The 27,707-nt window shown below is 51.3% G+C and overlaps 1 protein-coding gene across 1 annotated transcript; it reads right to left on the reverse strand.

Annotated features, from left to right (window-relative positions):
- Nucleotides 1-132: 132 nt before the first annotated feature.
- On the reverse strand, nucleotides 133-27,498 carry TRPV3 (transient receptor potential cation channel subfamily V member 3). Its single transcript, XM_061143125.1, has 18 exons — nucleotides 27,363-27,498; nucleotides 27,152-27,272; nucleotides 22,349-22,453; nucleotides 22,137-22,223; nucleotides 21,225-21,379; nucleotides 20,314-20,490; nucleotides 17,428-17,568; nucleotides 14,673-14,953; nucleotides 12,001-12,177; nucleotides 10,914-11,072; nucleotides 10,095-10,196; nucleotides 8,883-8,956; nucleotides 6,819-6,984; nucleotides 4,863-4,929; nucleotides 3,051-3,325; nucleotides 1,737-1,849; nucleotides 1,115-1,194; nucleotides 133-880 (listed from the first exon to the last, which is right to left on the reverse strand). Exons 2-18 carry the CDS (start codon nucleotides 27,268-27,270, stop codon nucleotides 783-785), a joined length of 2,376 nt encoding a protein of 791 aa, XP_060999108.1. The 5' UTR covers nucleotides 27,271-27,272; nucleotides 27,363-27,498; the 3' UTR covers nucleotides 133-782.
- Nucleotides 27,499-27,707: the final 209 nt, after the last annotated feature.

A 27,707-nucleotide genomic window follows, 5' to 3' on the forward strand; every position in this document is an offset into this window, starting at 1 on the left:
TACTTACGTCCAACCCCCAAATCCCAAAATCTATTTCTCAGCTTTTAAAATCACACACTTCATTTGAAGTAATTTTCATTTAAAACCGAAATGTTCTTTCCCTACTGAAAAGAAAAACCCTGTGTTAATTATGCTTCTAGAATCATCTCTCAGTTAGGAGACAGTCTAAGCCTTGAGTACCAAGGCCACTTATTCTGAGGGTGTTTTCCTGCTCCCTGAAGATTCCAGAAGCTCATTCCCCTCTGACCCCAGGATACCAGGCTCAGCTCAGTCCCCTGTACATTCTATGATGGGGTCAAGGGGCCCTTAAATTCAGGAGATCCAGTCACAGTAGGGGAGATGGTAGAATATTAAGGCTGGGGCTAGGGGCTGTCAAGACACTGACAAGACACTGTCAAGACATTGGGAGAAGAAAGACTCCTCCCTGTGCTCCTTGGGCCCCTGCCCCTGCCCTGCCATCCTCTCTTCCAGCCAAGTTGACCTGCAGTTGGTAAACACAGGAGCTTCACCCAGGATTCAGGGCTCCTGGAACTCCCAGGCTCAGGAATGCTGGCCATAGGTTTTTACAAGCTCTTTGCTGAATAACAAACTCCAGGGTGTTCCCACTCAGACAAACTGACAACTGCCCCTTGGTTCAGTCACACCACTCAGCATGAGGGTGCATTCCTCGTCTCTGCAGGCGGAGCCAGGCTCCATCACTCTGCAAAGCACGCAGCGCCAAGTCCAGCACCCAGGCTCCAGCATCAGATGGCCCACACACACGTGAGCTCTGAGTCCTGCTTTTACACTGAAGTTTCCGGAAATTCATCTATTTCCTCAAATGCGTTGAGGGTGGTTTTGCTGTTGCTCCTGGAAGAATCTTGGATTTTGTTGAAATCTGCTTTAAAGACAAAACACTATTTTACAAATACAGCACTCTGTAAGTTGTGCCTCCAGGTCGGTCTTGCCCACCACTTGACTTTCAGAAATGTTTCCAACTCAGGCTATAAAATGAAAGAGCTGGAAGGGATTAGTCCAACCCTCCTCCCCCATTTTACAGATGGGGAAAATCAGGGTCCCCGAGGGTCACATGGTCAGGCAGGAGGGGCATCATGCTTCCTGACAGCAGGGCTACCTGTCCGTCTCCCGGGCCCCGGATCTTCATTGAGGAAGGAGACATGAGTTTTCCATTCAGTCCACTTCACCTCGTTGATCCTGAGGGTGTGATAATCATTCTCACTATTCCCCAAGCGCACTTCATGAAACACAAATATACTAGCACCGCATTTGGGGTGTCCTCCATGGGGATCAGGATGACTCCTGACTTGTGTGTTCATATCAGTGTTACTGGAGCTTGAAACCTGCCCAAGTGCCCATCTTCCCAGGCCTCCAGGATCAGTCTCCTCCCAGGATATGGGACCCAGGAGCTCAGAGAGACATAAGTGGTTCCCTGTGAACCCACACGGGGGAGACAGAAGGACAAAGGGTGCCAGGCTGGCAGATCTCTTCTAAGGCAGGTACTGGGCAGGGAAAAGCCACAGAGGCAGCCCCAGAAGGGCAGAGTCTCCCTCTTCTCCCGTCTGAGGCTCAGGAAGCCTGTCCCAGGGCCAGCGACCCCAAACAAGCAAACTCCATCTTCTGAGGAGGCCATGGTCCGACAAGCAAATGGCATGGCAGCACCGCTTCGCTAACGTTCACACCGCATGCCTCTTCACCCACCCGAAGAGCACCAGCACCAGCCCTCCTCCCTCTGTTACCGCAAACACAGCCGGAAGTCGTCCTCTGCCACTTTACACAGCTCCCCCATCCGGAATCTGCTCCTCAGCCACTCTGGCAGTATCTTCTCAAACTCCAGGATGGTCCTGGCTCTCTGCAAACACCAAGGAGCCTAAGAGTGTCACCGAGGAGCCAGCGCCGAGGCGCCGTGTGAGTGTGGGTGTGCCCACACACGTACACACACAGACAAGAATTCACACACACAAGAACACACACACACCACCAAACAGCCCACTCCACCTGCACAGAATGCTTACTTAATGCATAGATCCTGAGGATGCGGCTAACCTACAGAATTCAAAAACCCAGGGCCTTCCCCAATGGTCCAGTGGTTAAGACTTCACCTTCCAATGCAGGGGTGTGGGTTCAATCCCTGGTTTGGGGAGTTAAGATCCCACAGGCCTCAAGGCCAAAAAAAACCACATAATACAGAAGCAATATTGTAACAAATTCAACAAAGACTTTAAAAAATGAAAGAGAAAGCCAGGTAAGTTTGGGAAAGGTGTTAAAGTTATTTTAAACATCACATAAACTATGTTTATGGGAGTCCAGAGTTTCCTAACTGAAAGGTAGGATTCTGAGCTCCTGTGGTGAAAGGAGGTTCAGACATCACACAGCCCTATTCCATCTCAGGCTAGGAATCCCCTCAGCAATTTTCCCAACCATAATTTTTCTAATCTCCCCTGATTATTATTGACAATCCATTAAGAAGGCCCTAACAATTAGTAACTTCCTTGTATCAGATCAAAACTTTTCTCTCTCTTGTTCCCCATATGTCCCATTTCTGCCTCTGGGATCACAGAAGAAAGCTGCTCCCTCTTTCCCAAGTAGCTCTGCAAGAAGGAATTCTCACCTTCTTCAACCCAGTTTTGACACTGTCTGTTGTGAGGCATGGTTGCCAGGCCTCTCCCATGCCTGGACCATTCTGTGGGTTAGTGTCCCCAGTGTGTAAGGCCCACAGCATATAAGGAGTATTGGAGGGAAGCAGAATTGTCACCTCCATTGTCCTATGCCCTATACTCCTCTTAATGCAACCTAAGGTCACACTTCAACAGCCACATATCACACCATTGTCTCTAAGCAGAGTGCAGCTATAAGCCTGAGTTCCTCTCCCACCTGCCATTGTCCAGCCACACTCCCTGGACCCTTTACTCCAGGAGCCTCCCTTCCTCGAACCTGGCCAAGCAGAGGGAGCTTGTGCAGGTCTCCAGGCCCCAGCCTAGATCCACTGGTTCCATGTGCTGAGCTGAGTCCCCATGACAGGCTCCCCCCAGAGGGGACTCTGCCAGGCTCACCTGTAGGCGCCAGATGCGCTCGCTCTCCTTGGAGACGTTCTCCACTGTCTCCCCCATCAGGGCTATGAGCATGTTGAGGAGGAGGACAAAGGTGAGGATGACGTAGGTGATGAGCAGGAACAGGAAGAGGATGGGGTACTTGGAGTTCTGCTGGATGTTCAGGTCACCCAGGCCTATGGTGAGCTTGAAGAGTTCCAGCACCGCGTCGCTGAAGCTGCCGTAGGAGCTGCAGTTCTCATGGCTCTTGGGGCACTTCTCGATCAGTGAGGCCAGAGCTGTGAGGACATAACAGGGTGTTCTTCTCTGCAGCCTCTCTGTCCGGTTAATTACTTGGTGAACTCATGCATACCTGCACGTGCACACATGCACACATGGACACACATGCACACAATCACACTGCTGTCTTCTTCTCTCTGGTTATTGAAATTGCATCTCCAGCCTCAGTCCCTCTGGAAGCCTCATCAGGCTGGTGTTCTGCCCTGACTGACTGCAGAAAGGCCTTTCTGCCTAACAAAGCCCGAACTCTTCTCTCCCTTCTCTACCCCACCGTTCAGCCCTTGACCCATCAAGGGCTTGCAGAGTAGACAATTATAATCTATAATCTGTGTGTCCCTGGCTCCTCAACCAGGCTTGGAACTCCCAACTTCCAGTAGCCTGGGTTGTCTCTCCCAAGACTGGCAGGTCCTGAGTCTCCTTCTAATGCTGTGTGGCATGATCTCTGGTCACAGCCTCGGACTCTTTCTTCTCTTCTTCCCAATGCACTACAGCAGTGGCTCATTAATGAATGGATGGATGGATGGATGGATGATCAAATTAATCAGTGAGGAAATGGATGGATGAATAAACAAGCAAGTGAAAGAGCAAATGAATAAGCAAACTGGGACCCAGAAAGGGTACCAGGCAGATCCAATGAGCTGCCTAGTTTCAAATGCCAGTGATAACTGGGGAAAAGAACTGGCTTGGGAAAACAAAATCATACCTCTTTACACAGAGGTTAGAAACAAAATCAGGTTGTGCTTTTCCCTCTGTTGTAAACAGAAAGGTTTTTAAGAGGGTTTCCCATCCTTGGTCCCCAGAAGACCAGAGGCTCTCACAGATATGTCTGAAGCAATCTATGACAGTAACATGACATGGAAGGCCAAAAGAGGTTACCTCAATGCATTACTCTACTCCTATTTTTCAAAGACCGTCAATCACATTTCTGCAAACTTTATCTTCCGTATCTATCAGTTTGGGCCAAAAACACCTGCCAAACCTATCTGAAGCTGCGAGGGACACATAAGATGGATGTGAAGGTGGGAGGCATACCACACAGTGTGGCTGGATAAAAGCGACCTGGTCAAATCCTGGAGTCTCTAAGCCTCAGTTCTCTTATGATCAGAGATGATGATGACTCCTGCCTTGGTCAATACTTTGTGAGAAGTAAAGAGATAATCATTGTTGTTGTTGCTCAGTTGCTAAGTTGTGTCTGACTCTTTGTGACCCCATGAACTTCAGCATGCCAGGCTTCCCTGTCCTTCACTATCTCCTGGGGTTTGCTCAAACTCATGTCCATTAAGTCAGTGATGTTATCTAAGCATCTCATCCTCTGCCACCCACTTCTCCTCTTGCCCTCAATCCTTCCCAGCACCAGGGTCTTTTCCAATGAGCCAGCTCTTAGCGTAGATAATTGTTGGGAAATGCTGATCATGGTGAGCATTCCACTGGTGACCGATATAATTGTTGCTGAGGCTCCTGCATGCTCTGTCATGTTAATGTCTATATAAAGGGCTTTACAAATGTGGCAGTTGCTATTATTTGTAAATCATTTACCTACTCCAAATCCAAGTAAGAACACGATATATACAAACAAGAACTTCAGAACATCATGCAAAATGACCTACAAAGAAAGAAACATGATTCAAGGGTAAGGTTTGAGCACATATTCGCTACAGATTGATCTCCAGCTTCCCACCCTCCCCCCGAGCTTGCACCCCAACCATGCCCTCATTCACTCGGGCCACTCTTCCATGACCCTCCCCGGATCTTCCCGACGTTCCCTCCACAGCTCAGCACTGGGCCCACCTGTTCCAGAAAGACTCTTCTATTTGTCCTCTCCACCCTCCTCCTTCCTAGAACGCAGTCTGTTTCTGTCCTTGCTGATACAGGCTGCACATCAGCCCCTCTCCTCACAGAATCTCACACAGAATCCTCACTCTTCCTGGAAGTGGCCATGTGCTGGGGCCAGCTCACACCAGCTCACAAGAGCTGACTGTCACACTCTCGTGAATTTCCTGAGCTGGTTGCTAAACAAGCCATGACTAAGAATTGGATTGTGTAAACATAATTAAATAAATTACATTAGAAACAAAGATAATAAGTAGTCAAAACATCACTTCCAAGTGACTTTACTACATTTTACAATTATTTAGGCTTTTTTTTTTCTTTTTTGGCCTTCCATGTGGCTTGCAGGATCTTAGTTTCCCTACCAGAGATTGAAATCACGTCCTCCGCAGTGAAAGCCCAGAGTCTTAACCATTGGACTGCCAGGGAAGTCCTAACAATTACCTAGAATTTTAAGGCTATTTACATCTATTGTAGCCATATGTTGGAAACACTATATAATGATGCTTTACTGTGCTTCCTTTCCCGATTCTGTATTCATGTTGGTAACTAGAAATCAGCCATGGTGGGTGATTTACACCATAGATTTATACCATAGAAACTGGTGAAAGCTACAAGTCAGAGATTGTTGATTGTCTAGATCTGGACTTAAGACAATGATGGAAAAAATGTTAAGGCAGATAAAACTTTAAAAATGTATCCTCTCTGTGGCTGTTATATTGTGAATAGTATAAAAACACTGATGAAATATTCTTCTAGTATTTGAAAACTATTATTCAATTCAGCAAATAAGTGTCTCAGGATCATTGACAAACAAATGCAATTTCAACACGTATTCATTGTTTCCTTTTCATCTTACTCCTTAAAGCAAAGGAAAGGACTTCCCTGCTGGTACAGTGGATAGGAATCCACCTGCCAATGCAGAGGACACAGGTTCGATCCCTGATCCTGGAAGATCCTACATGCCATGGAGCAGCTAAGCCTGTGCAACAGAACGACTGAGCCCATGCTCTAGAGCCCATGAGCCACAACTGCTGAGCCCACGCACCTCAACCACTGAAGCCCGTGTGCCCTAGAGCTGGTGCTCCACAAGAAAAGCCACCGCAATGAGGAGCCCTCAGACCACAACTAGAGAGTAGCTCCCACTCGCTGCTACTAGAGAAAGTCCATGCACAGCAACAAAACCCAGGGTAGCCCCCCAAAATATTTTAATTAATTATTTTTAAAAAGCAAAGGAAATTTTCAGGCAACATTTATATTGGCACAATGCTCACTTGTCAACTGCAACCATAGGTTGGCAACAGATACAAGTTAAACTAAAATCAACAAATTATTCAGTGAGACTCGACTAGCCATGTGGAATTTACAACAAAAAAGTATTGTATATTTTATTATTATTTGTAACTTGTATGCTACACCATCATTTATATGGTAAACATCTATAATAAGCCTATCTACATGTGTATACATTATATATGCATATTTTCCCTCCAAGACCCTGAGCAAGGGCAAAGGGAGACCATGACATTTGAGAGAAAGATCAGTGGCCTGTCCCTTGGGTGAGTCTCTTTTCCTCTCCAGACCTCAGTTTCCCCATCTGAAGAGTGGGCCTTCCCTGAGGGGCCCCTCCCTGCCCATCTCTGAGGCTCAGCATCCCCAACGCACCTTCTGGATCATGACGCTGTACATGCCCATGGACTGGAACCCCCGCGTGTAGTAGAGCATGTTCGCCCAGCCCAGGGCCATGGCCAGCACGAGGCAGGCGAGGTACTCTTTGTAGGCAAACAAGTACAAGAAGACAGACAGTATCACAAGCACAGCTTGGGCAAAACTGTTCAGGAGACACAGGAAACAAGGGCCTTACTTACTTCTCCTCGGCATCAGGGCAGTGATGTCCAAACCCTCCAACCTCCCTTAAGCCCTGAACAATGACCCTGGTGGGTGGTACCGAAGAGACAGCCAAGGCTGCCCCAGATGAGCTGGACCATGTCTAAAACCCAGCCTTGCAGACTGCATTGCCAGATGCAAGTCAGGGCTGGTTGCAGTTGACAAGGACTTTTTAAAGATAGAGTTCCCCAGGGCCCAATAGATTTTGGTTCAGATGGCCCAGGGTGCTTGCCAGGAGGCTGGATGTTTTTTAAATCATCCATGTAATTTCTGATTCCCGCAGAGATTGGGGAACTCTGGAGTAGACAAAGGATGCAGTGAAAGATGCCATTTTTAATCAAAATGACAAAGCTGACAACATGTATACTCAAATGTCAATCATAACAGAAGTCCCCCATAACCTACTTTGAGAAGTCTTTTTAAAAACTACAAGGCATGCCATGTAATAGATATGCTAAAAGGAGATTGCACACTAATGCAAAAGTAGCTAACAGCACTGAACTTAAAAATGGTTAAGACAGTTTAACTTTCATGTTACGTGCATTAAACCACAATTTAAAAAATTTAAAGTACAATACATACCAAACATACAAGATCAAAACCTACTCCTAAACATTGTCATCAGTTAGGCAGACATCTGGATAGAAACCCTCTCTTGCTTACAGCATCAGGCAGTCTCCGCGATTATGAAATAACTAGTTAAAGTTGGGACACAGTCAACCTCGATTTTGTGCAGTGAAAAGCAAACATTTGGGTGATCAGTGTATTTGGCGCTGAAGTGAGGAAGCAGGTCAAACACCTTCCTCCACACGAAGAAAACAAGAGAAGCAGATGAGCTGGACAAGGCCTTTCATCCGCACCAAAGCCAGCGGCGGGACAAATGGATTTTTCCCTGGGATCGTCACACTTTCTCAAAGGTCCCAGGCTCACATGTGACTTGCACCATGGGCAGTACTGCACCTGGCCTATTCATTCACTGCAGTGTCGGGGCGCCCCGCCCACAGGGATGGAGAACTCGGTTCATACTTCTGGAAGGCACATGCCTACTTAATAAGACAGCTATTAATAAATAGGTATTTGGAAACATCAGGTCAAGATTCAAGGTGCTATAGACCCACCCAAAGGCTCAGAAGAGGGACTTTGGTGGGGTCCACAGAACCCTGGAGCCCAGCATGCTTCTTCACCCCAAGCCGCAGATCCTGTTCTATTCATGTGGCCACGATGCTGAATCAGCCTTCTGTTATTTATAGAGACAGGGTTATGTAATCCTCTGACATCAGCTGCACATGACCTCATTCAGAGAAGCTGCTGAGCCGGGCTTTCTGACTGGGGTCTACAGTAGTTGACCCCACACTAGCTTGGGGTGAGGATGACTGGGACACTGGGCTGGCTTTGACATGCCCGAAGCTCCGCGTGACTCAGTGATTCACTTCCCTGCTCTATGTCTCAGTTTCATGAGATCAGACATGGTGATTTCTCAAGTCCCTTCCAGCCCTGATCTGCCGGGGTCCAAGACGGCAGCTGGGAGGAACTGGCCTGGAATGTCCCTTCGTTAAAATGTACACATGCTTCCTCTATGCTGCCTGTCCCCCTGGGGCTCTGGGGCAGGCTGTAGTCAGCTCTCCCTGCGACCAGATGCTGGGCACTGTCTCAGCATTCTCTGGTCCTCCCCTCTGTGCCTCTCTCAACAGAAGGGAGAGGAGGTCCCTGGCCATGTGCCTTGGCATAAGGACTGGGACAGGGTGACACAGTAGGGTGGCCATTGCAGAGGGACATGGCAGTCCTCATACAGGACTTCAGTCCTGTCTGTGAGGTGGTGACCAAGGGGACAGACCTACTTACAAGACAAAGTGAAACCAGGCATCTGAGAGAATGGACTGGAGATCTGACGGTCTCAGCAGGAAGATTGCGATGCCCTGCGGCCAGAAAGGAAAGAAAAGCTGCCCCCTCTTCGTGCCCCTCGCTGGGGGACCTGGGGAAGGGGGCGTTTCCCCAGGACTGAGACTCAGGGACCAGGGGAACATGTGAAGGCCCAACCAGAGCCCAAATGAGGGATATGGAAAGGGACTGGTGCCTGGGGGACAGAGCCAACCCCAGGGTAAGAGTGGATGCTCCCCCCGATCTTCTTACATCTCGTACTTTCATCCCCATCGTCACTCCAGAACCCACAAAGCAGCAGGACCACACAGTTACCTGCCATTCCCCAAATACGGCCTAGCTTCCCAGCCTCTGAGCTTTTGTACGCTGCTCCCCACACCTGCCCTGTAACACCTTCTCCCCAGTGTCCTCATGCCAACCCCACCTTACCACAGTAAGTGACATCTCTACCTTCCAGCCTTCCTAACCTCCCCCATCCCCAAATAAAAGTCATCTCTCTTCTAAACACAGGTCTGACCCCAACATCAGGCTCTTTCCACAGTCTATCTTACGCAGTCTTGGGTGTTTGTGTCCATCTGAAATCTCTACCAGAGATCTTCACAGTCTATCTTATAGTCTTGGGTATTTGTGTCCATCTGAAATCTCTATCAGAAATCTTCAAAGTCTATCTTACCGTCTTGGGTATTTGTGTCCATCTGAAATCTCTACCAGACAATAACCTCAAAGAGGGCAGACTCCCTCCATCCCTATCAGCTCCCCCAAGGCCACACATGTTGAAGGTGTTCAGAATATACCTGCTGATTCATCAGCTGGATGGATGAATGGATCAACTGACAAACAGAAAGACAGTTGGATGAAGGATGGAAGGACAACAGGTGGGTGTCTGAATGGATGAATGAGAGTTGCATGGATGAGAGACGACAGGTGATTGGATGGATGGTGGAGAAGACCGGAGGGACACTGAGTGTCTGGGAGTGCAGATAAATGGCAGAGAGATGGACAGATGGATGGAGGGATGGATACATGAAGTAGGTAGGATAAGCCTGCTTATTTATGTAAATCTAAAATTAAAGAGGAAATGAGTCCCCAAAGTCCCCCAGCAGTAGTAGCTGACAGAGCTTGCTTCCCCCCGCTTGCCTTGCAGGCCAGACCAGGAGCGCTCAGTGACCCACTCACCTCTTTCACAGAAATGAACATGGCCCAGATGAGCACAAACATCCTTCCTAAGAGCTGCAGCCACCCCATCTTGTGCGTGAGGGCCAAAGGGTGTGGCAGGGCCTATGGAGGAAGGGAGAGGAATGGATAGGTGCAGGATGCGGAGGGAGGAAGGCAGGGATAGTGCCCCCTCTGGGGCGACCATGCACATACGCATGCCGGGCCCTCGAGCTGGACCAGAGGCCAGCATGAAGCCTGTTCTCTGTAAGGGCCAGCACAGAAGGACAGCCCCCAGCCCCTGCCTACCCCACCCGCAGTGGGAACCCAGAATTCTACGGTGAGAAGCATGATTCAATCCATGCTAACAACTTCCTCATACCTCTTGGCATCTGCCTGTCCCATCTGTATCCGGACACTCACAGGGCCCCACCACACAGTCAAAGCCAAGACTCTGTGCCTCATGTGACTGGACAGGAAACTGAGTCTCAGATTGGTGGGAAAGTTTCTCCAAGTGACCTCCACCTCCTCGCATTTCCTCCCACAGCAGAAACACCCAGTGAGCTCCAGATTGAGACCTGGAGCCTGGGCAGGGCCTGGGGCTCCTAATTCCCTGAGCCTCCCTCAGCAGGGGTCCGCCTGGGACTAAGCACCTGGGGTTGAACTCCACTCAGCGTTGGAGACGTAGTCTATGTCCAAGACACTGTAAAGCGTGACAATCGGGGGACCCCACGCAAATCTCTTGGCTTCTCTGGGCCTTGGTTTCCCCATATGCACGTGGGGTGGATCCCATCTCCTGCAGCTCTAACCACCTCATCCCCCACTTCCAGGGGCCCAACACACCTCCTCCTCCCGGGGGCGGTAGTAAGAGACGAGGGTCAGGGTGATGTTGTAGAAGAAATAGAAGCAGAAGGATAGGAAGAACATGTACTTGGCGAACTTCTTCCACTTCATATGCAGCAGCGTGTGCAGGGGCTCCAGGGTCAACATCTCATGCCGGTTCTGGGCATAGAACAGCACCGGTCACCATGGCGATGAGAGGGAGGGAGGGACCGTTTTCAAAGGGCCCTCATTTCAAAGGGAACGCTGAGTCAGCAGTGCCCCCCCCCGCCCCCCCGCCCCAGCAGAAGGGGCCAATGAACTGGTTTGGCTGGAAATGTTGGGAGGGTAATTTCCAGCTCCTGAGGCCCCAGTGCAACCAGGCATAGCCAAGCACCACAGGAGCCCAGTGCTTTTGGCAAGAGGATCTGACGCACAGTGGGGAGTGAGGGCTAGAAGTGGGACCAGGGCCACAACTGGGGTTCTGGCCCCTCCTGGGCCCCCCTTCACTGTGTGACCCTTGGAAAACCCTTGACCCTTTCTGGGTCTCAGTCCTCTTCCATTAAACTGATTTCAATCCCTGCCCTACCAGTCAGGCTGCTGTGAGAGGCCAGGGAGACCCCAAGCAAGGCAGGCGCTGGGAGGCACAAGTCTCGGTAAAACGTAAAAGATGTGTTGCCTCTGTTCCCCCAAGAGCCAAAAACTTCCCACTGCTGATCCTTTCTTTCCTCCTTCAGCTTCACTGACCTCCCTACCTTGCCTCCTCCAGAAAGACCTCCCTGATTGCTCCAACTGTACACTCCCTGACCCCCATTTGAGGCCAGGTTTAGGGAAGAGGGGATTCTAAGCTCAAACAATAAGAGGAGTTGGGGGGAAACAAGATGGAGAAGATCTACACCCCCACCCCCACCCTGCCCAGGATTATAGGGCCAGGAGACCCCTCCACAGGGTCAGCTGGGAACAGGTGTCCCCAGCACCTGCTCCACCCACTGAAGCTAAGGAACGGGGGCAGCAGACACGTCCAGCGAGTAGCATGGGGTCTCCCAGGACCCCTGGCCTGAGGCCCAGCCTGCCGCCCCCTGCCCTTCCCCAGCCCAGCCGGGAGACCCACGTCGATGTTGGTGTTGTAGACGATGATCTCCAGCACCGAGTTGTCGGTCGTGGTGTCCACGTTGGTGAGGTCATAGAGCGAGGATGACACGGGCCCGTATGCCCAGTCGGTGAACTTCCTGGACAGGCTCCGGAGCCGCTTGTCCTTGATCTCACGGCTGAGAATGTACTTCAGGATCTGGGGACAGGAAGAGGAACAACTGTCAGCCAGTGGACAGGGCCCGGGGCCAGCACAGCTGGGCCCCCCACCCCCACAACAGACAGGGCCTGGGAAGAGTCTCCCATGAGAGCCTGGCTGAGCGCCTGTTGCTGTGACCCCGGGGCCCCGCTTTATCTGTGGAATGAGCACAAGTCTTGCTGACCTGCACATTGCACCAGAGACTGTGAATACCAGAGACAAAGGGGTGAAGGCTCTTTGCAGACTTCAGAGAGTTGCACAATCAGCTCACAGATCCTTCCACCAGCTGAGGAGTCTGTTCAGGGAAGAATCTAGGAACTGACCATTTTGAGAAGCAATTTCTGTTTGACCTGAACTTGAGTTAGAAGTTTCTCCAGCTTTCAGACCCCACTCCTAGTCAAGACCCTGCCAGTTGAGGCTCACTGCTCTGGCCAGTCAGGGAGTGATGCAAGACACCAACCTTGGGAATTCCTGGGCAATCTAGTGTTTAAGACTCTGAGCTTCCAACACAAGGGCATGGGTTTGATCCCTGGTCAGGGAACTAAGAGCCCACATGCTGCATGGCACAGTCAAAAGAAGATTAAAACATTAAATTTTTTGAAAAATTAAGAAGCACCAGTGCTTCCCTGGTGGCTCAGACAGTAAAAGAATCTTCCTGCAATCCAGGAGGTTCGATCCCTGGGTCAGGAAGATCCCTCAAAGAAGGGTATGGCTGCCCACTCCAGTATTCTTGTCTGCAGAATTCCATGCACAGAGAGCCTGGTGGGCTATAGTCCACAGGGTCGCAGAGTCAGATATGACTGAGCAACTAACACACAGGAAGCCACCAGGCTTTTTCAGAGAGACTCATGAAACCTAGGTCAGCTAGCCTCGCTCTCTGCTGAATGTCAGAGTTACTGGGTCACATTTAAAATTCCCACACCACTGACTAATTCAATCCAGATCTCTGAGGGTGGGGACACCCAGTCATCTGCATGTTGTAGAGCTTCCTGGGTGGTCCCAAAGTGCAGGCAAGATGGAGAGCTTACTAGTTCCCCAAAGCGAGCCCTGGGGTCCACAAGATGTGGCAGGACTTCCTGGGGCACCAACCCAAGGCCCCGGAAGAGAGTCCTGATGGGGAAGACAATGTCAGGGCCCTGATCTCACGTGACCCAATGGGATCCCCACGTCATCTCACACGAGAGCCTAGTCTCTACAGACCAGGCGGGGAGCTTCTGGGGAGAGGGCACACCTCCCCTTCCTGCAGCCCAGCCTAGAAGAATCCAAGGACAGGGACTGTGTCCTAAGCATGTCCTAAGCATCTCTATTCCCAGCACAGTGACCAACTTGAGCAGCGTCCAGAAAGATGTCCAAAGAACAGTGAGTGAAGGAGAGGAGGGGAGCGGGAAGGGTGCGGGGGACTCCCCAAGACTGACAAGGAGTGGTTAGGGTACAGGGAGGACATATTTTCCTTCAGGAAACCAGGGGGTCATGGGGCCAGGCTGTATGCAGGAAACTTCATCTTGGGCTCTCCCCAGGGACCTCACATGCCACAGCGGTCCTTGGAGAAAGTTCCAGCTTGGCAACCACAATGACCCTCCTCAAAGCCCCCAGGAAGCTGTGTCCTTGGGGTAGGCAGGAGACTGGGGAGGCAGGCATACACACAATTGCTCCTTTGTCCAAGCTGTTCTCCCTCCCCACCCCTCCCGCAGAGAATGAAAAGGTCCCTTGTGGGCACCAGCCCTGAGCACTGGGACGGGACCCAAGGCCCTCGGGGCAGCGCCTCCCTCAGCAGCCGCCCTGAGGCTGGCACAGCTGTGCCACCAGGGCTGCTCAACAGCCCCTCCCCCACCCCACCCCCACGCAGCACCCCCTTGCAGCCTCCCCAGAGCCTTGGTCCCCTCCCAGGGCTCAAGATATGAAGGCAGAAGAGGCTCTGCTATGACCCCAGCCCCAACCTGAGTCCTGCCCTGGAAATCGGACCAAGCCACGGCTCCAGCCACTTGGAGAAACTAGAGCCCTCCCCAGCTGAGTCTTCACCAAGGCTCCCAGTTCACCTGAGTTCCTTGGCCCACATCTCAAGGGCACTAATGGCCACCAGCCACCGCGTCCTCCACTGGGAACTTGGCTCCATGTTTCAACTGGACAGACAGGCTGGGTCTCCCCAGAGTTGGGGAGCAGCAGCACATTAGCTCTGTATGCAGAGCAGACATTCTGGGCCTCCCGTCCTCACAAGAGGCTGAAGGCTCCGAGGGTCAGACACTCAGCCTCCGCGTGGTTGCCTCGCCACATAGGAATCCTTGGCCAGAGCTTGCATCGCCACAGCCCTAAGGCTCCGCCACCGTGCCCAGATGATGGGGTCCCAGGACGGGAGACAGAAACCCAGAGTGTCAGGGTCTGAAGTCCTGAGGGTGGGCCCCCGAGCTGCCTGGCCAAGACTCTGTGTGCTTGGCCACTCAGAAGGGCCCCCAGGAGAGCGTGCTTGCTGCCCTCCCGCCTGCTGCCAGCTCTCCCACCTCGGCCTTGCCCATCTTGGCAGCCAGCTGCAGGGGTGTGAGCCCGTCGTTGTTGCGCATGGTCTCTAGCTCCCAGGTGCCGCTCCTCAGCAGGATCATGTCGTACATGCGCTTGACAAAGTCGTTCTGCGTCTTGAAGTCCTCGGCCACGGTCACCAGGGCATGGAGGATGTTGTTTCCCCGCGAGTCCTGCGAGGCGATGTCCGTCTGCTCATTCTCCATCAGCATCTGCACAATCTCGGGCTGGTTGGTACAGGCTGCCAGCGCCAGGGGTGTCTCACCTGGGGGAGGGGGGCACAGCGGCTGGGTCCTCTCCTGGGCCAGATCTTGACTTAGATCTTAGTCAAGATCTAAGATCCAGACCTTAGATCGCGGTGATTGCCAAGGTCTAGGACTGGTGCTTCTCCTGACCATCTCAGTGGGAGTGGGAGTGGGAGACTGAAGTTGGATCATTGCTTCAACCTCCTAATGAGTCTCCCTGCTACCGCCCTGGCCCTCTAACCCTGTCCTCAGCACAGCAGCCAGACTGATCCTGTTAACACAAAAGGCTTGTCTCACCCAGAACAAAAGCTCAGGTTCCAACAACAGCTTACAAGGCTCTACACCTTCTGACATCATCCCCTCCACTCCCTCCCTACTCACTCCCCTCCAGCCACAGAGGCCTTCTTCCTTTCCCCGCCCCCCTCCCCAGCACACACAGGTGCTTTTCTACTTCAGGGCCTTTGCACATTCTGTTCCCTCTGCCAGGTGTGCTGTTCCTTCTGCTGCATCACTTCCTCCCTCACTACCTCTGTCTTTGCTCAAACATCACCTGTTCAATGAATCACCCTAACTGCCCTGTTTAAAATTGAAACCCACTGCCTTCCTGCCCCGGAACTCCTGATCACCTTCCCTTGCTTCACTTTGCCATGCTGTGCTCAGTCGTGTCTGACTCTTCTAGACTGCATGGGCTGTAGCCCACCAGGCTCCTCTGTCCATGGGATTCTCCAGGCAAGAATACTGGAATGGGTTGCCATGTCCTCCTCCAGGGGATCTTCTCCAGGGACTGAACCTACATCTCCTGCATTGGCAGGTGGATTCTTTACCACTGAGCCCCGTGGGAAGCCCTCCCCTTGACTTACTGTTTATTTTTTTCAACAGCACTTACTGTTTTCTAACCTATTACATAACATTCTTAGTCATCACGTTTATCATTGATGGTCTCTCTCCCATCTAGAATGGAAGTTCCATGAGGGTAGAGATCTTGGTTCTGTTTACAGATATATTTCAAATACCTAGAACAATGCCTGGTGTATATAGTAAATGACAAATGTTTATTGAGGAAAGAGAAGGCAAGTGACTCACAGATGGTCACACAGCAAAGTGGGGAACAGAATCAGGGCTGGACATTGGGTCTCATGCTGTTTCCCTGCCAGTCTCCATCCTGTCCCCTCTCCTCATCCCACCTGACGAAGGTTTCCCACCCAGGTCTGACCAGAGGCTGCCCAGACCCATCTAGTCCTGTAGGCTAACTAGTCCTGCAGGTTAAAATCAGTAATAAAAACAAAAAACACCCAGAAGAGAAAACAGATCCATGGCCATCAATCAGGGCCTTCTAGGAAGAGGAGTTAACTACAAAGTTGTACTTGGAAATTTTTTGGTGAGATGAAGCTCTTTGTTCCCTGTCCTGATCACAGTGGTGGTTACACAACTGCATGCATTTGTGGAAATGAACAGAACTCTACATTAAAATTGGAGAAGGAAATGGCAACCCACTCCAGTATTCTTGCCTGGAAAATTCCATGGAAGGAGGAGTCTGGTAGACTACAGTCCATGGGGTTGCAAAGAGTCAGACACGACTGAGCGACTTCACTTCACTACATTAAAATGAGTAACTTTATTGTATCTAAATTACATATTTTAAAAAATTTATTTTTCATCTGGGATAAGGCTTCCCTGGTGGCTCAGATGGTAGAGAATCTGCCTGCAAAGCAGGAGACCCAGGTTCCATCCTTAGGTTGGGAAGATCCCTTGGAGAAGGGAATGGCAACCCACTCCAGTATTCTTGCCTGGAGAATCCCTTGGACAGAGGAGCCTGGCGGGCTACAGTCCATGGGTCGCAGAGGGTTGGACACAACTGAACGACTTAACACAACACAGCCTAACCCCAATTGTTTTTGGACTCCCTAGAGTGTTAGCCAGGGAATTTTCATCTTCTCCCTTTTTACTCCCTGTTGCAGTCCTGAGAGGTACTAGACACAGGGAACAGAAGCCAGAGCTGATAGCCTGAATGCCTACATCGGCTCCTTGCTACACTGGGACAAGTCATTTCCCTTCTCAGAACCTGTCTCCTCTCCCATCAAATAGGGTTTAAACTGAGGTTCTCTCCTTGCCCTCCCTCCTGGTCCTGGTTCCCTGCAGAGGGCTGCTGAGGTGAATGGCTTTGTCTCCTCTAAGACCCCCAGGGGACACTTCTGGAATGCAGGCTCCCCATCTTCCCCAGGACTCCGCGGCTTCCTCTCTGGTCCAGCCTGGTGGTCCCATTCGGATACATCAGCCCCTGCCGCCTCCCTGGTTACAGCTCTGTCCTCCAGGGTTCTCCCACACAACCCAGCAGGCAGAGGCTGGCAGTGGGGTCTCCAGCCCTCAGTCTGCTAGCGCCCTTCTTAGGGAAGGAGCCCCACTCCGCCCTCCGCCCCCTCCCGAACCCTGGACCCCAGACCCCAGACCCCGGACCCCAGACCCTGGACCCCAGCCCGGGCGGGGGCGCACCCACCGAAGTAGAAGCCTTCGTGCTGGTACTTGGGGTTGAAGAAGACCCCCTTGGCGTGGGCGTTGACGTCGGCCCCGGCCGCGATGAGCACCGCGGTGATATCTCCTTGTCGCCGCTCGATGGCGATGTTCAGCGCCGTCTGCCCTGTGGACCGGACGGGGTGGGTGAGGGGCGCTCAGCAGCTGGGACCCGGGGTACCACACCCTCTCTGGCCGTTCCCTTCCCTAGCCTCTGTACCCTCCATGTAACCATGGAGAAATACTAGCTGCCTGTCTGGTCTGCGGCGCCCAGCTACAAGAGTCCTAACTTCATTCTTTGCTTCATTCACTCTTGCCTGGAAGCAAGGATTATCCTTGGAACATCTGTTTTGTGCTCCAATGGGGACACGACGGGACAGGACTATAGTTTTAGTTCTTGTCCTCTGGAAGCTCACAGTCTCCCTGAGAATTAAGTGCTATGATGGGGGCAGTACAGGGGCTGTGGTACCCAGAGGTGCTCTTAACACAACCTGGAGGACTGGGGTGCTTCCCAGAAGTGGCCTCTCAGCTGGGATCAGGATCAGCCTGTAGCCAGGCTGAATGGGGCCGACTCAAAGCCTCCTAACTCAGGATAAGAGGTTAGAACTTCAGGGACATCACCAGTGGTCTGGTGACTGACTCCATGCTACCAGTGCACGGGACCGGGGTTTAACCCCTGGTCAGGGGACTAGATCCCAAATGCTGCAACTAAGACCTCGGTCAGTCAAATAAATAAATATTACATATTTTTTAAAAAAGAGGTTAGAACTTTATCTTAAAGGCTACAGGAAGGCATAGGAGGCACTGAAGCAGGGACGTGACATGACTGAAGTTTGGGGTTTTGTTCATATGTGTTTCAGATCACTCTGGCTGCAAAATTGGAAGATGTGTTAAAAGGAGCCCAGACATGTGAAGAGCTGTCCATCCAGTGCACCCAAAGATCCTTAGGAGGAAGAGTCCTCAGGGTGGTCTGTGGGGTTTGGAGGAGGCGTGCCTCAGGCAAGATCCAGGCATCTAGCCTGGGTGCTGGGTGCACAGTGCCCTGATGACTAAGAAAGAGAACAGGGAAGAAGAAGCAGGGAGGGGCAGGGGGACACTGATCCTGCTTAAGGAGCCTAGAGAACCTCCAGACCGAAGGGACCAGAAGCCTGGGGGGTGGGGAGGTCTCAGAGCTTTCTACCAGAAATAGCATTTTCCAAAGAGTTGCCATCATGCCATACATAAAAATAAAGCCTGGTGGATTAAAAAACTAAGCGTTTTTAAAAACTGGTAAATTGTTTGTAAACTAAACTTTATTTATTTCAATTGGAGGATAATTACTTTACAATATTGTGACTTTTTGCAGGGAAAACCTTCTTAAGCAAAATCCAAAATGCAGAAACCATAAAGGAAAAAACTGACATATTTGCTTACATAAAAATTAAACACATTTGTTTGTATAAAAATTAAACACATTTCTGTGTTTCAAAAGACATCTTAAAGAAAGTGAAACAAGTGATAGACTGGGGGAAATATTTGAGATGTATAAAAGCGTCAATGTGTTTTTAAGAGTCCATAATGAATTAACAGCTGCTAGAAATCAATAAAAAGACAAGCAGCCTAAAAGAAAACTGAGAAAAGGTTATCAACAAGTACTTCACAGAGAAGAAAATACACACAGCCAATACAGAAAATGAAAGATATTGGAATCAGTGGTAATCAAGAAGAGGAAATTTTGAACTTAATGATTTAACACTTTTCACCCACCAGACTGGCAAAAACCAATAATAGTAATTATATATATATATATATACACACACATATATACATAAATAGATAAATATAAATAAAATTACTCTCTCCCATGAGAAAAGTTAAGTTCCCAAGCCAGATTCCCACTTGCAAAAAGCTGGCATGGTTAGCACCCATGACATATCAGCAAAATGACATCCAGTTATTCTTGGGCCAGTCATTTTTGTCACAAGCATATCATAAGATCCTAACAGGATGTCTATTGACTCCAAAAAATCAAAGACACACCTTACTGATAATTCACAATGGATTTCCTGAGCAGGAAACATCCCAAGTTTGGTCTCACTGCCCCCTCTCCAGCCCACCTCAGAGAGAAGCCATAAAATTGAGACCCACATGGGGTTGTAATAGTGACAATGATGATTTGACTTCCCTAGTAGTCCAGTGGCTAAGACTTTATGCTCCCAGTGCAGGGGGGCCTGGGTTCAATCCTTGATGGGGGAACTAGATCCCACATAGACCACAACTAAAGATCTCACATGCCACAACTAAATTTCCCATGTGCTACAACTAAGACCAGGAACAATAAAAATAAATATTTTTTTAAAATGGAGTGTCTTATATTTTAGACATGGTGCCTATGACATATTTTTTTGAAAAAAATGTTGATGATGATGACAATACTACTAGTTGCCATGTGTTAGCCCTGCCCAGCTCTCTAGCCTCATCTCCAGCCTTCTTGCCATCACTCAGCTGTGTCAAATTCAGTCCTATCTCGGGCTTTCGCCCTTGCTTTGTCCTGGATCCTCATCATGCTGGCTTCAGGTGCTCTCTGACTGCCCACACTAAAGTTGCCCATCCCCAGTCACTTTTGATGACATTATCTTTTCTTTTTTTTTTTTTTTAAACTTTCCTTTTCATACATTTTCCATCAGTTTTGAAAATACCTTATTTAGAGCCAACAAGCTGCATCTGTCTTGTTCAATCCTGTGCTCTGGAGCCAAAAGCACAGCCTGGCACATGGTCAGTGCTCAAGATTGTTTGTAGAATGAAGGAAGGTGCTGGGCACCATGTTAAGTGCTTTGAGCTTCAGAGACAGCAGTGCTTGTGTGGCATGATCCGACTCCCCATAGGCAAGTACCTTCGTAGGCCTCCTCCGTGTACTCAGCGTTGATGAACCTGTCTAGGATGTCATTTTCCTCAGCAAAGGCAAGAAGGATCCGCACAATCTCCTTGGTGTTGGGGTTGATGTTTAACAAGGCCTTCATCAGGCAGGTCTTCCCCGTGTCCAAGGCCGTCAGCTTGTGCATGAGGAAGTCTGCAGGCAGGAGGGCAGGATGGAGCCACAGTACAGTGGGGTCCCAGCTGCCCTTGGCCCTCCCAGCCCGGAGGAGGGGAGACTGGATTGTGGGGGCTGCAGCCCCAGACCGCAAGACCCTGCCCAGGCCCTCCACTGAGCTCCCTGCCCCAAGCTCCTCCCCTCCCTCTTTCCTGTCCAGTTCTTCCTCCTCCAAGACCTTTTGCTCTTGGCCTTCTGCACCATCTCCCTGGTAGGGGGCAGTCCCACTGCCTGACTTCCCATTGTCCACCTCAGAAATCTCAAGCCCACCACCCCTAACCCTGGCTGCTTACACAGAGAGCTATCCGCCTTCCTTTAACTCGTTACTTCCCTGGTCCCCAGGACGGCTCAGGCCCCACCAGCCACCAAGTCTCCCAAGTCCAAGTTGCACCGCCCTGGATTCAGTCCTCACGTCTTTGAGTCCAGGAAGAGCTGTTCTGCGTCTCCCAGGTCTGCTGCTGGGGTCCCAGCTCTGCCTGAACAGCGGCCGTCTCCGTATTTACCCCCATCCTCTGCCGAGTAGCCAGACCATGACCACCACCTGTCTAAGCCCTTCCATGGCTCCCCATTGCCCTCGGAATCAGGTTCAAAGTCGCCAGCCCAGCCTTTAAGGCTGAAGGGCAGGGCTAGGGGTTGGGGGATGGAGGGAGGTGGATGGCAGGGGCCGAGCAGGAGCCCCAGCCCTGAGCCCTGGGCCAGGGGCGGGCACTGACCAGGCACATCCACGTTGCGGCGTCGCTTGCAAAGCTCCTGCAGCTCCCCCAGCAGCTCCAGCAACTCCTCCACGCAGCCCTCCGACACCGCCGTGAAGATGCGTTTCTTCAGCCGCTTCTTTTTGCGCCTTTGCTCTTCCTTGGCCAGGTTTGCGCTGAGGCCAGAAAATGTTTCCAGCTCACCACACATGCACCGCCCCTCTGCAGGATCTCACCTTCCTCCGATAGAGCCACTGTGCTCACAGGGCGTTGCCCCAGCCTTTACATCTGCAGATGCCCATCACAATACCTGACATCCCCGCCCTTAGTGCTCGGGGAAGGGGGAGGGGGATTTGTGTGCTGCTCCCCTTCTAATCTAAAGGCAATCACGTTTTAGCAAACTGTATCTCTAGTTCCACATAGTAATGATCTGGAAAGATAGCACCTAACCATTCATTGTGCTGACCTCGAAAGCACGAGATCACAGAAAGAGAAATTGCACTTCCATATTTTGTGTTGTTTGAATATTTTTAATATATTCAAATATCTCTTTCCCTACCCCCACACTCAAAATAGGCAGCTGTAGAAACACATTGCTGTGTAATCCTTCCGTGTGTGTGTGTTCTTGCAAAGCGCACATTGATGTTTGATGGTTGCATGCATGTATTTTTAGTTTAAGTATATGGCATTACATTAAGTTCTCATTCTGTTGCATGCTGTTATTCTGGTGTTTTATGATGAATGGATATTACTTTTATAAAATATAATACTCCCTCCCTCCCGCAAAAAAATGACCTACATGCCACTGCCATGGGCCCAGACATTTGTCCCAGCGCCCGGCAGTGGCGGCCTCTTTCTTCTGCAGAGTCCTGGTGCCTGCCCTCCTAGCGCTGCCTGGGGGCACAGTGGGAGGAGGGGGAGAGCCCGGCTCACCTGGGACTGTTGGGATTGGACGGGGTCTCTGTCACGTCATCCTGAGGAGATTGTGGGGAATCCATGTCATCACAGTTGCCAGAGACACTAGAAGGGAGTGGGGAGGGACCAGTTTTTAAATGGGCAGTGGTAGCATGCCACAGCCAGGCCTGACTGTGTGGCCCAGGGCGAGTCCCTGCCTGCCCGCTGGAGCCCAGGGCTGGAGCACTCACCATTGCCGGATGTTGGAGTCCATGGGCTTGGAGAAGATGGGGGGAGAGGTCTTGGCCACCGTGGGGTTGGGCTCAAACCCTTCTATCTCCAGGAAGAAGTGTGCACTGTGGGGGCGGGGGGGGGGGGACACCCAAACAAGCCCATTAGAGCTAGGGCAGGGCTTGTTCACCTGTGTGTCCTGCAGCCCCTCCTGCCAAGGGTGCCCACATTGCTGAGTGCTCCCTCCCAGTTAGGCCCAGACAAGCCTGAAAGGCTCAGAGCTAGTCCAGAAATGGGGCATAAACGACGTGAGGGCAGGGTTCACTGATACATTGGCCCCCACCTTCCTGTCTCCTGCCCATCAAAAGGAACCTTCTGACTTGACCTAAAATCAAATCATTCTTCCAAAAGAGAGGCACAAACCCCTAGTTGAGGGCCTAAGGCCAGGGTTCTAGGCTGCCTCTGCCACTCCAGTTGTGTGACCCCAGGTAGTCACTCATTTTCTCTGGGTCAAGTGTCTTCACCTACAGAGACTGGGCTAGATGCTCCCTAAGGCCTGGACTCAGGAGCAGCGCTGCTCCAGAACTGTCTCCTTATGGACCGTCCACCTGAAATGGGCATCAGAGACCATCCTATGCAATTGATCACCTTTCTCTGTACCCGTGCAGTCCCCCAGAACTGTCACCCCAAAGTTTTCCCCACACCACTATGGTAGCTTTGACCCAGCCACTACAGACACATCCGCTAGCAACTCAGTCCCAAAACATCCTGGCTGAGATGTGCTAACTGTCTCCAGGCAGAGCCTGATGACCCTCACACCAGCAGCTCTTTCCCCAATTGATCCAGCCCCTGCCCTATCCTCCATCCCACCTTACCTCTCTGGGCTCAGTAGTGCATTTACTAACAAACATTTACACATACAATGTGCCAAGCACTATTTTAGGAGCTGGGGAACACTGTGATGAACAAGTAGACAAAAATGCCTCCCCTTGCAAAGCTCCTGTTCCAGTGGGTTGGTAAGAAGAGACCAGGTTATAGCACAGTGAAGCCATTGCTTTCCTTGCTCTAGACAACAACACACTGTCTTTCGGCTGTTAAGTTCTTCAGTGGCGGGAACTACAGTTGCAGCATCCTAAGTCTCTAGAACCCAGCCCTGATCGTGACACTCGGAAGACCTGACAGTGGATGAGTGTAAGGATGAATAGGTAAAAGATAAATGCATAGAAAAAAGAATGACTGGTTGGACAGATGAGTGGATGGTTAAATAGGTAGGTAGATGACAGATAGTGGGAAGGATGAATGGATGGATGGATGGATGAGGAATGAATACTTGGCTGGATAAACAGGTGGACAGATGGAGAGACCAATAAGGAAACAGACCAACACAACCTTAAACTGTAAACTGTGGGAGGTTGCTTCCCTCAACAGGAAGATGAAGGCTGTGACTGAGAAAGGAGGTCTTCAGTGTCTGGGAAGGAGGATAATGAGAGTTGAGCTGGAAAGTACCCAGCTGTGGGTCAGGAGCTAACTCCTGGGACGGCCTGTCCCACATCTGCCCTGCCTGCCCCTGCACGTGCCGTATCTCATCCACCAGTGTGAGCAGATGTCAAGGTCTTGGCCAGGTGACATCCTGGCTCCTGACCTGTAGCAGGTGCTCTTTGTTTACTCCTATCTTTGACCCAGCCCAAAAGGAACCACCTGTCGTTAACACAGGTAGGCAGACAGCCCTGCATCCTTTCTCCTGCATTTCTGTTCCTTTGAAGGCAGAGAACAATCCCTAGGCAACCCCTGGGCTGGGGAGGAACTTATCTCTCCTACTTTGTCCCATGGAGAGCCCAAGGGCTCTGAGCTTCAGGGCCAGTGCCTCTACAGCCTTCGGCCTGTGCCTGTATCCCTGGGCAAGGTGAGGCCCAGGGACAGGAGCCCCAGCAGCCTCTCACAGAGAGGTGCATGATGCTTCAGGAAAAACTCCAGGTCCAAAAATTTCCCTCAAATCTGGAGTTTTTGGTGCCTCCAATTTCACCATTAGTACATATTTCCTTAGCAGTCAGAACTGCCGTCTTTATTTATATATAATATTTAATTTTCTTTTTCTTTGTAAACCTGAGTCCTATACTCAGTTCTGAGGGAGATGCCTAAATCTATGGGGTCTGGGGAGAAGTAGGCACGTGAGGGCCCTCAAAAAGCCTTGGGAAGGAGAAGGGATCACCTATTCAGAAGACCAAGGTCACACCTCACACCAGGTCCTTGGCTGGGCAGGGGTCATGGGCAGAGCTAACCCTGGAACTAAGTTCATGAACCAGGCTGGGCCCAGAAGGGCAGTCTGACTGCATGAAGAATCTGGGATTTTCCTAGAACGCTGTCCTCAGTCCTTCCCTGAGGTCCAAACCTCCCCTGGGAAAGTGAGAGGGGAGGGAAGAGGGAAGGGAGGCAGGAAGCTTAGTTCAAAGATATCTCTGCTCTAGGACTTCCCTAGCAGTCCAGGGGTTAAGACTCTGTGCTTAATGCAGGGGATGGGTGTTCGATCCCTGATTGGGGAACCGAGATCCCATTTGCCATGAGGAAAAAAAAAAACAAAACCCAGATATCTCTGCTTCTACTCAAGCAAGCCTCTCCAGAAACAGGCTTCCCCCACAGGCCTCTGACACCTGTCTGATCTCCATGTCCACCCAGTCTTCTCTCTTATGCTCCAGATTGGAGCTTCTACCTGAATGTGCCTCTAATACCTCTCAGCCAACATTTCACACCTGAACTTGGCTCTTTCCTCCTGACCTTGCTCCTGCTCCTCTGAAGTATTGATGTGAGAGACAGCCCTGTCATCCATCCGGGTCCCCCCATCAGGATTGGTAATGTCTCTCAGTCCTCCTTCTCCCTCCACTCCCATAGTTGATACTCCGTGATGCTAATACCTCTTTGATCCCTGCCTGCTTCACCATTGCTCACCACCAGGCTCACCACCTATCACCTGGGCAACAATCACAACAGACTCCCCTCTGATCCATCATCCCCACAGATCACCCAGAGTATTGTTGCTGCTGCTGTAAGTCGCTTCAGTCATGTCTGACTCGGTGCAACCCCATAGACAGCAGCCCACCAGGCTCCTCTGTCCCGGGGATTCTCCAGGCAAGAATACTGGAGTGGGTTGCCATTTCCTTCTCCAAGAGTATCACTTCCACAATGCAAATCTTGCCATGCCTTCCGTCTCACACAAAAGTCCTCCATAGCTCCCCACTGCCCCAAGATATCCAATCTCAACTGACAGCCAAGACCCAGCCTCAGAGGGGCTCATCCCCCCGCCTACCCAGCACTTTAGTCATATGGGACTCCTCCCTGGTTCCTGCCCCAAGCCCTGCCTGGGATGTTCTTTCCCTTCCTATCCACCTGCCATCATCCACGGTAACACCAGCTCTTCTACAAAGTACCCACAGAATCAGAACAACCCGCCCCTCCTCGGGCCCAGCCCACCCTCTCTCCAGGCCACTCCCCACATTCTTGCTGGGGCCCCCTCACCATCCAGACTGTGAGCAGAGGCGGGTGTTCTTTCTCTCGTGTCCCAGTCTCGCCAGCCTGGGCCTAGTACTCAAAAGACCTCAGCAATTATCACTCAAACCAACAGAAGAGAAAGCACCAAACTCACCTCGGCCTAAGACAGGCCTGGGATGGGGTAAAGAAGGTGGGGCAAACAGGCCATGCTAGACCCAGGGCCCACCCGGGTCCAAGGGAAGCAGAGCTGGGGTGAGGGAGGGCGCTCAGGTTGAAAGTGGGAGTGTCAGTCGCTCAGTCATGGACTGACTTTGCAACCCCATGGACTGTAGCCGGCCAGCCTCCTCTGCCCATGGGATTCTCCAGGCAGCAATACTGGAGTGGGTCGCCATGCCCTCCTCCAGGGGATCTTCCTGACCCAGGGATAAAACCCAGGTCTCCTGTACTGCAGGCAGATTCTTTACCGGCTGAGCTACCAGGGAAGCCCAAGAATACTGGAGTGGGTTGCCATGCCCTTCTCCACAGGATCTTCCTGACCCAGGGATCGAGTCCTGGTCTCCCACATTGCAAGCAGATTCTTTACTGTCTGAGCCACTACTCAGGCTGAAGGGCACCAAGTCAGCTGAGGGGGTGGGGGGACTGCAATGGGGGCAGCTCAGGGGCCAGCTACGACCCCAGAAAAGTACTTTGTCTGCTCCCACCTCCTCCGTGTTCTCACCTGAGAAGTGATCATAATTGTCCCAGCCCTGCCCCATTCCCAGGGGCCCTGGGGAGTGACAATGACAATAATGACAATGAAGACAAAGCTCAAGGCAATAAAACACCATCAGGCCAACAAGTTCTCTGCCAAGCACCTTGTCAGCACAATTGCAATTAACCATCACTCTATGGACTGGTGTCCCCCTTACACAGGTGGAGTTGGAGAGCTTGAATTACCTGGCTGGGCACCCAGTGGCTATGAAAGCCCCCCGGTGGACATGGAAAATGTACCCAGGAGGGAGCCCCTGCTAACCTGGAATTTCCACCCACTTCTCAGCTCCTTTTCTCAAGATGACTTCCAGCAACTCCCTGCCTCCCCAGAAGCCTTTCTGAATGTTTCTGCCTCAGTGCCCCAGTCCCTCCAGTTGTACTGACCTCTCCAGCTCAGCCCCAGAGTGTGCAGGGCTGCCCCCTACACACACACACCCACACCCACTTATACCTGGCTGGGCACCAGGGCACCCCAGATGAGATGAGAATGGAATCTCGGGTCCACCCCCAGCAAGGGCTCCCTGAAGTGGGTGCCAGGCCCCTCCCGTGCCTCTCACCGCAGCACCCAGGCCCGAACCTCCTGGCCCTACCTTTTCTTGGTGGGGGTGATCTCTGACGGCCTCTTCTCCTGCAAGATGACAGGGTTCACAAAGGGAATGGTGGCTCTTCTGCCCGTGAGGGGCACCATCTCCTTGGGGTGGGTGTTCATGGCTGGAACACAATTGCAGTGCAGATGCTCAGACTGAGGGGACAGGGAGGAGCTTCAGGGGGGTTTTCAGACCATGTGGCCCCTGTTCATACCTGCTAGGATGGGGAGCTCATTCTATCTTTCCAGGCTGCCAACCCTGCATAGGTTTGATGTTCCTGGTGGCTCAGATGGTAAAGAGTCTGCCTGCAGTGCAGGAGACCCAGGTTTGATCCCTGGATCAGGAAGAGACCCTGGAGAAGGGTATGGCAACCCACTTCAGTATTCTTGCCTGGGAAATCCCATAGACAGAGGAGCCTGGCGGGCTACAGTCCACGGGGTCACAAACAGTCGGACACGACTGAGTGACTAACACCACTGAGCATAGACTGTCCCTGCAGTTTCTCTTGCTCGCTGCTTCAGCACCCCTGCTCCTGAGGGTCCTAGGAGCGCCCATCAGA

Source organism: Dama dama, chromosome 5 (assembly GCF_033118175.1).
Source record: "Dama dama isolate Ldn47 chromosome 5, ASM3311817v1, whole genome shotgun sequence".
Classification (NCBI taxonomy): domain Eukaryota; kingdom Metazoa; phylum Chordata; class Mammalia; order Artiodactyla; family Cervidae; genus Dama; species Dama dama.

What these genes read in the sequence shown, in the direction of transcription:
- TRPV3 (XM_061143125.1), bottom strand. Translation starts at nt 27,270, where the DNA reads ATGAACACCCACCCCAAGGAGATGGTGCCCCTCACGGGCAGAAGAGCC. An exon ending in TCCAATCCCAACAGTCCCAG is followed by an intron (nt 21,380 to 22,136) that starts GTGAGCCGGGCT and finishes TTCTGGCCTCAG; the next exon opens with CGCAAACCTGGCCAAGGAAG. An exon ending in AGCGCATCTGGCGCCTACAG is followed by an intron (nt 1,850 to 3,050) that starts GTGAGCCTGGCA and finishes TGGTGTTTGCAG; the next exon opens with AGAGCCAGGACCATCCTGGA.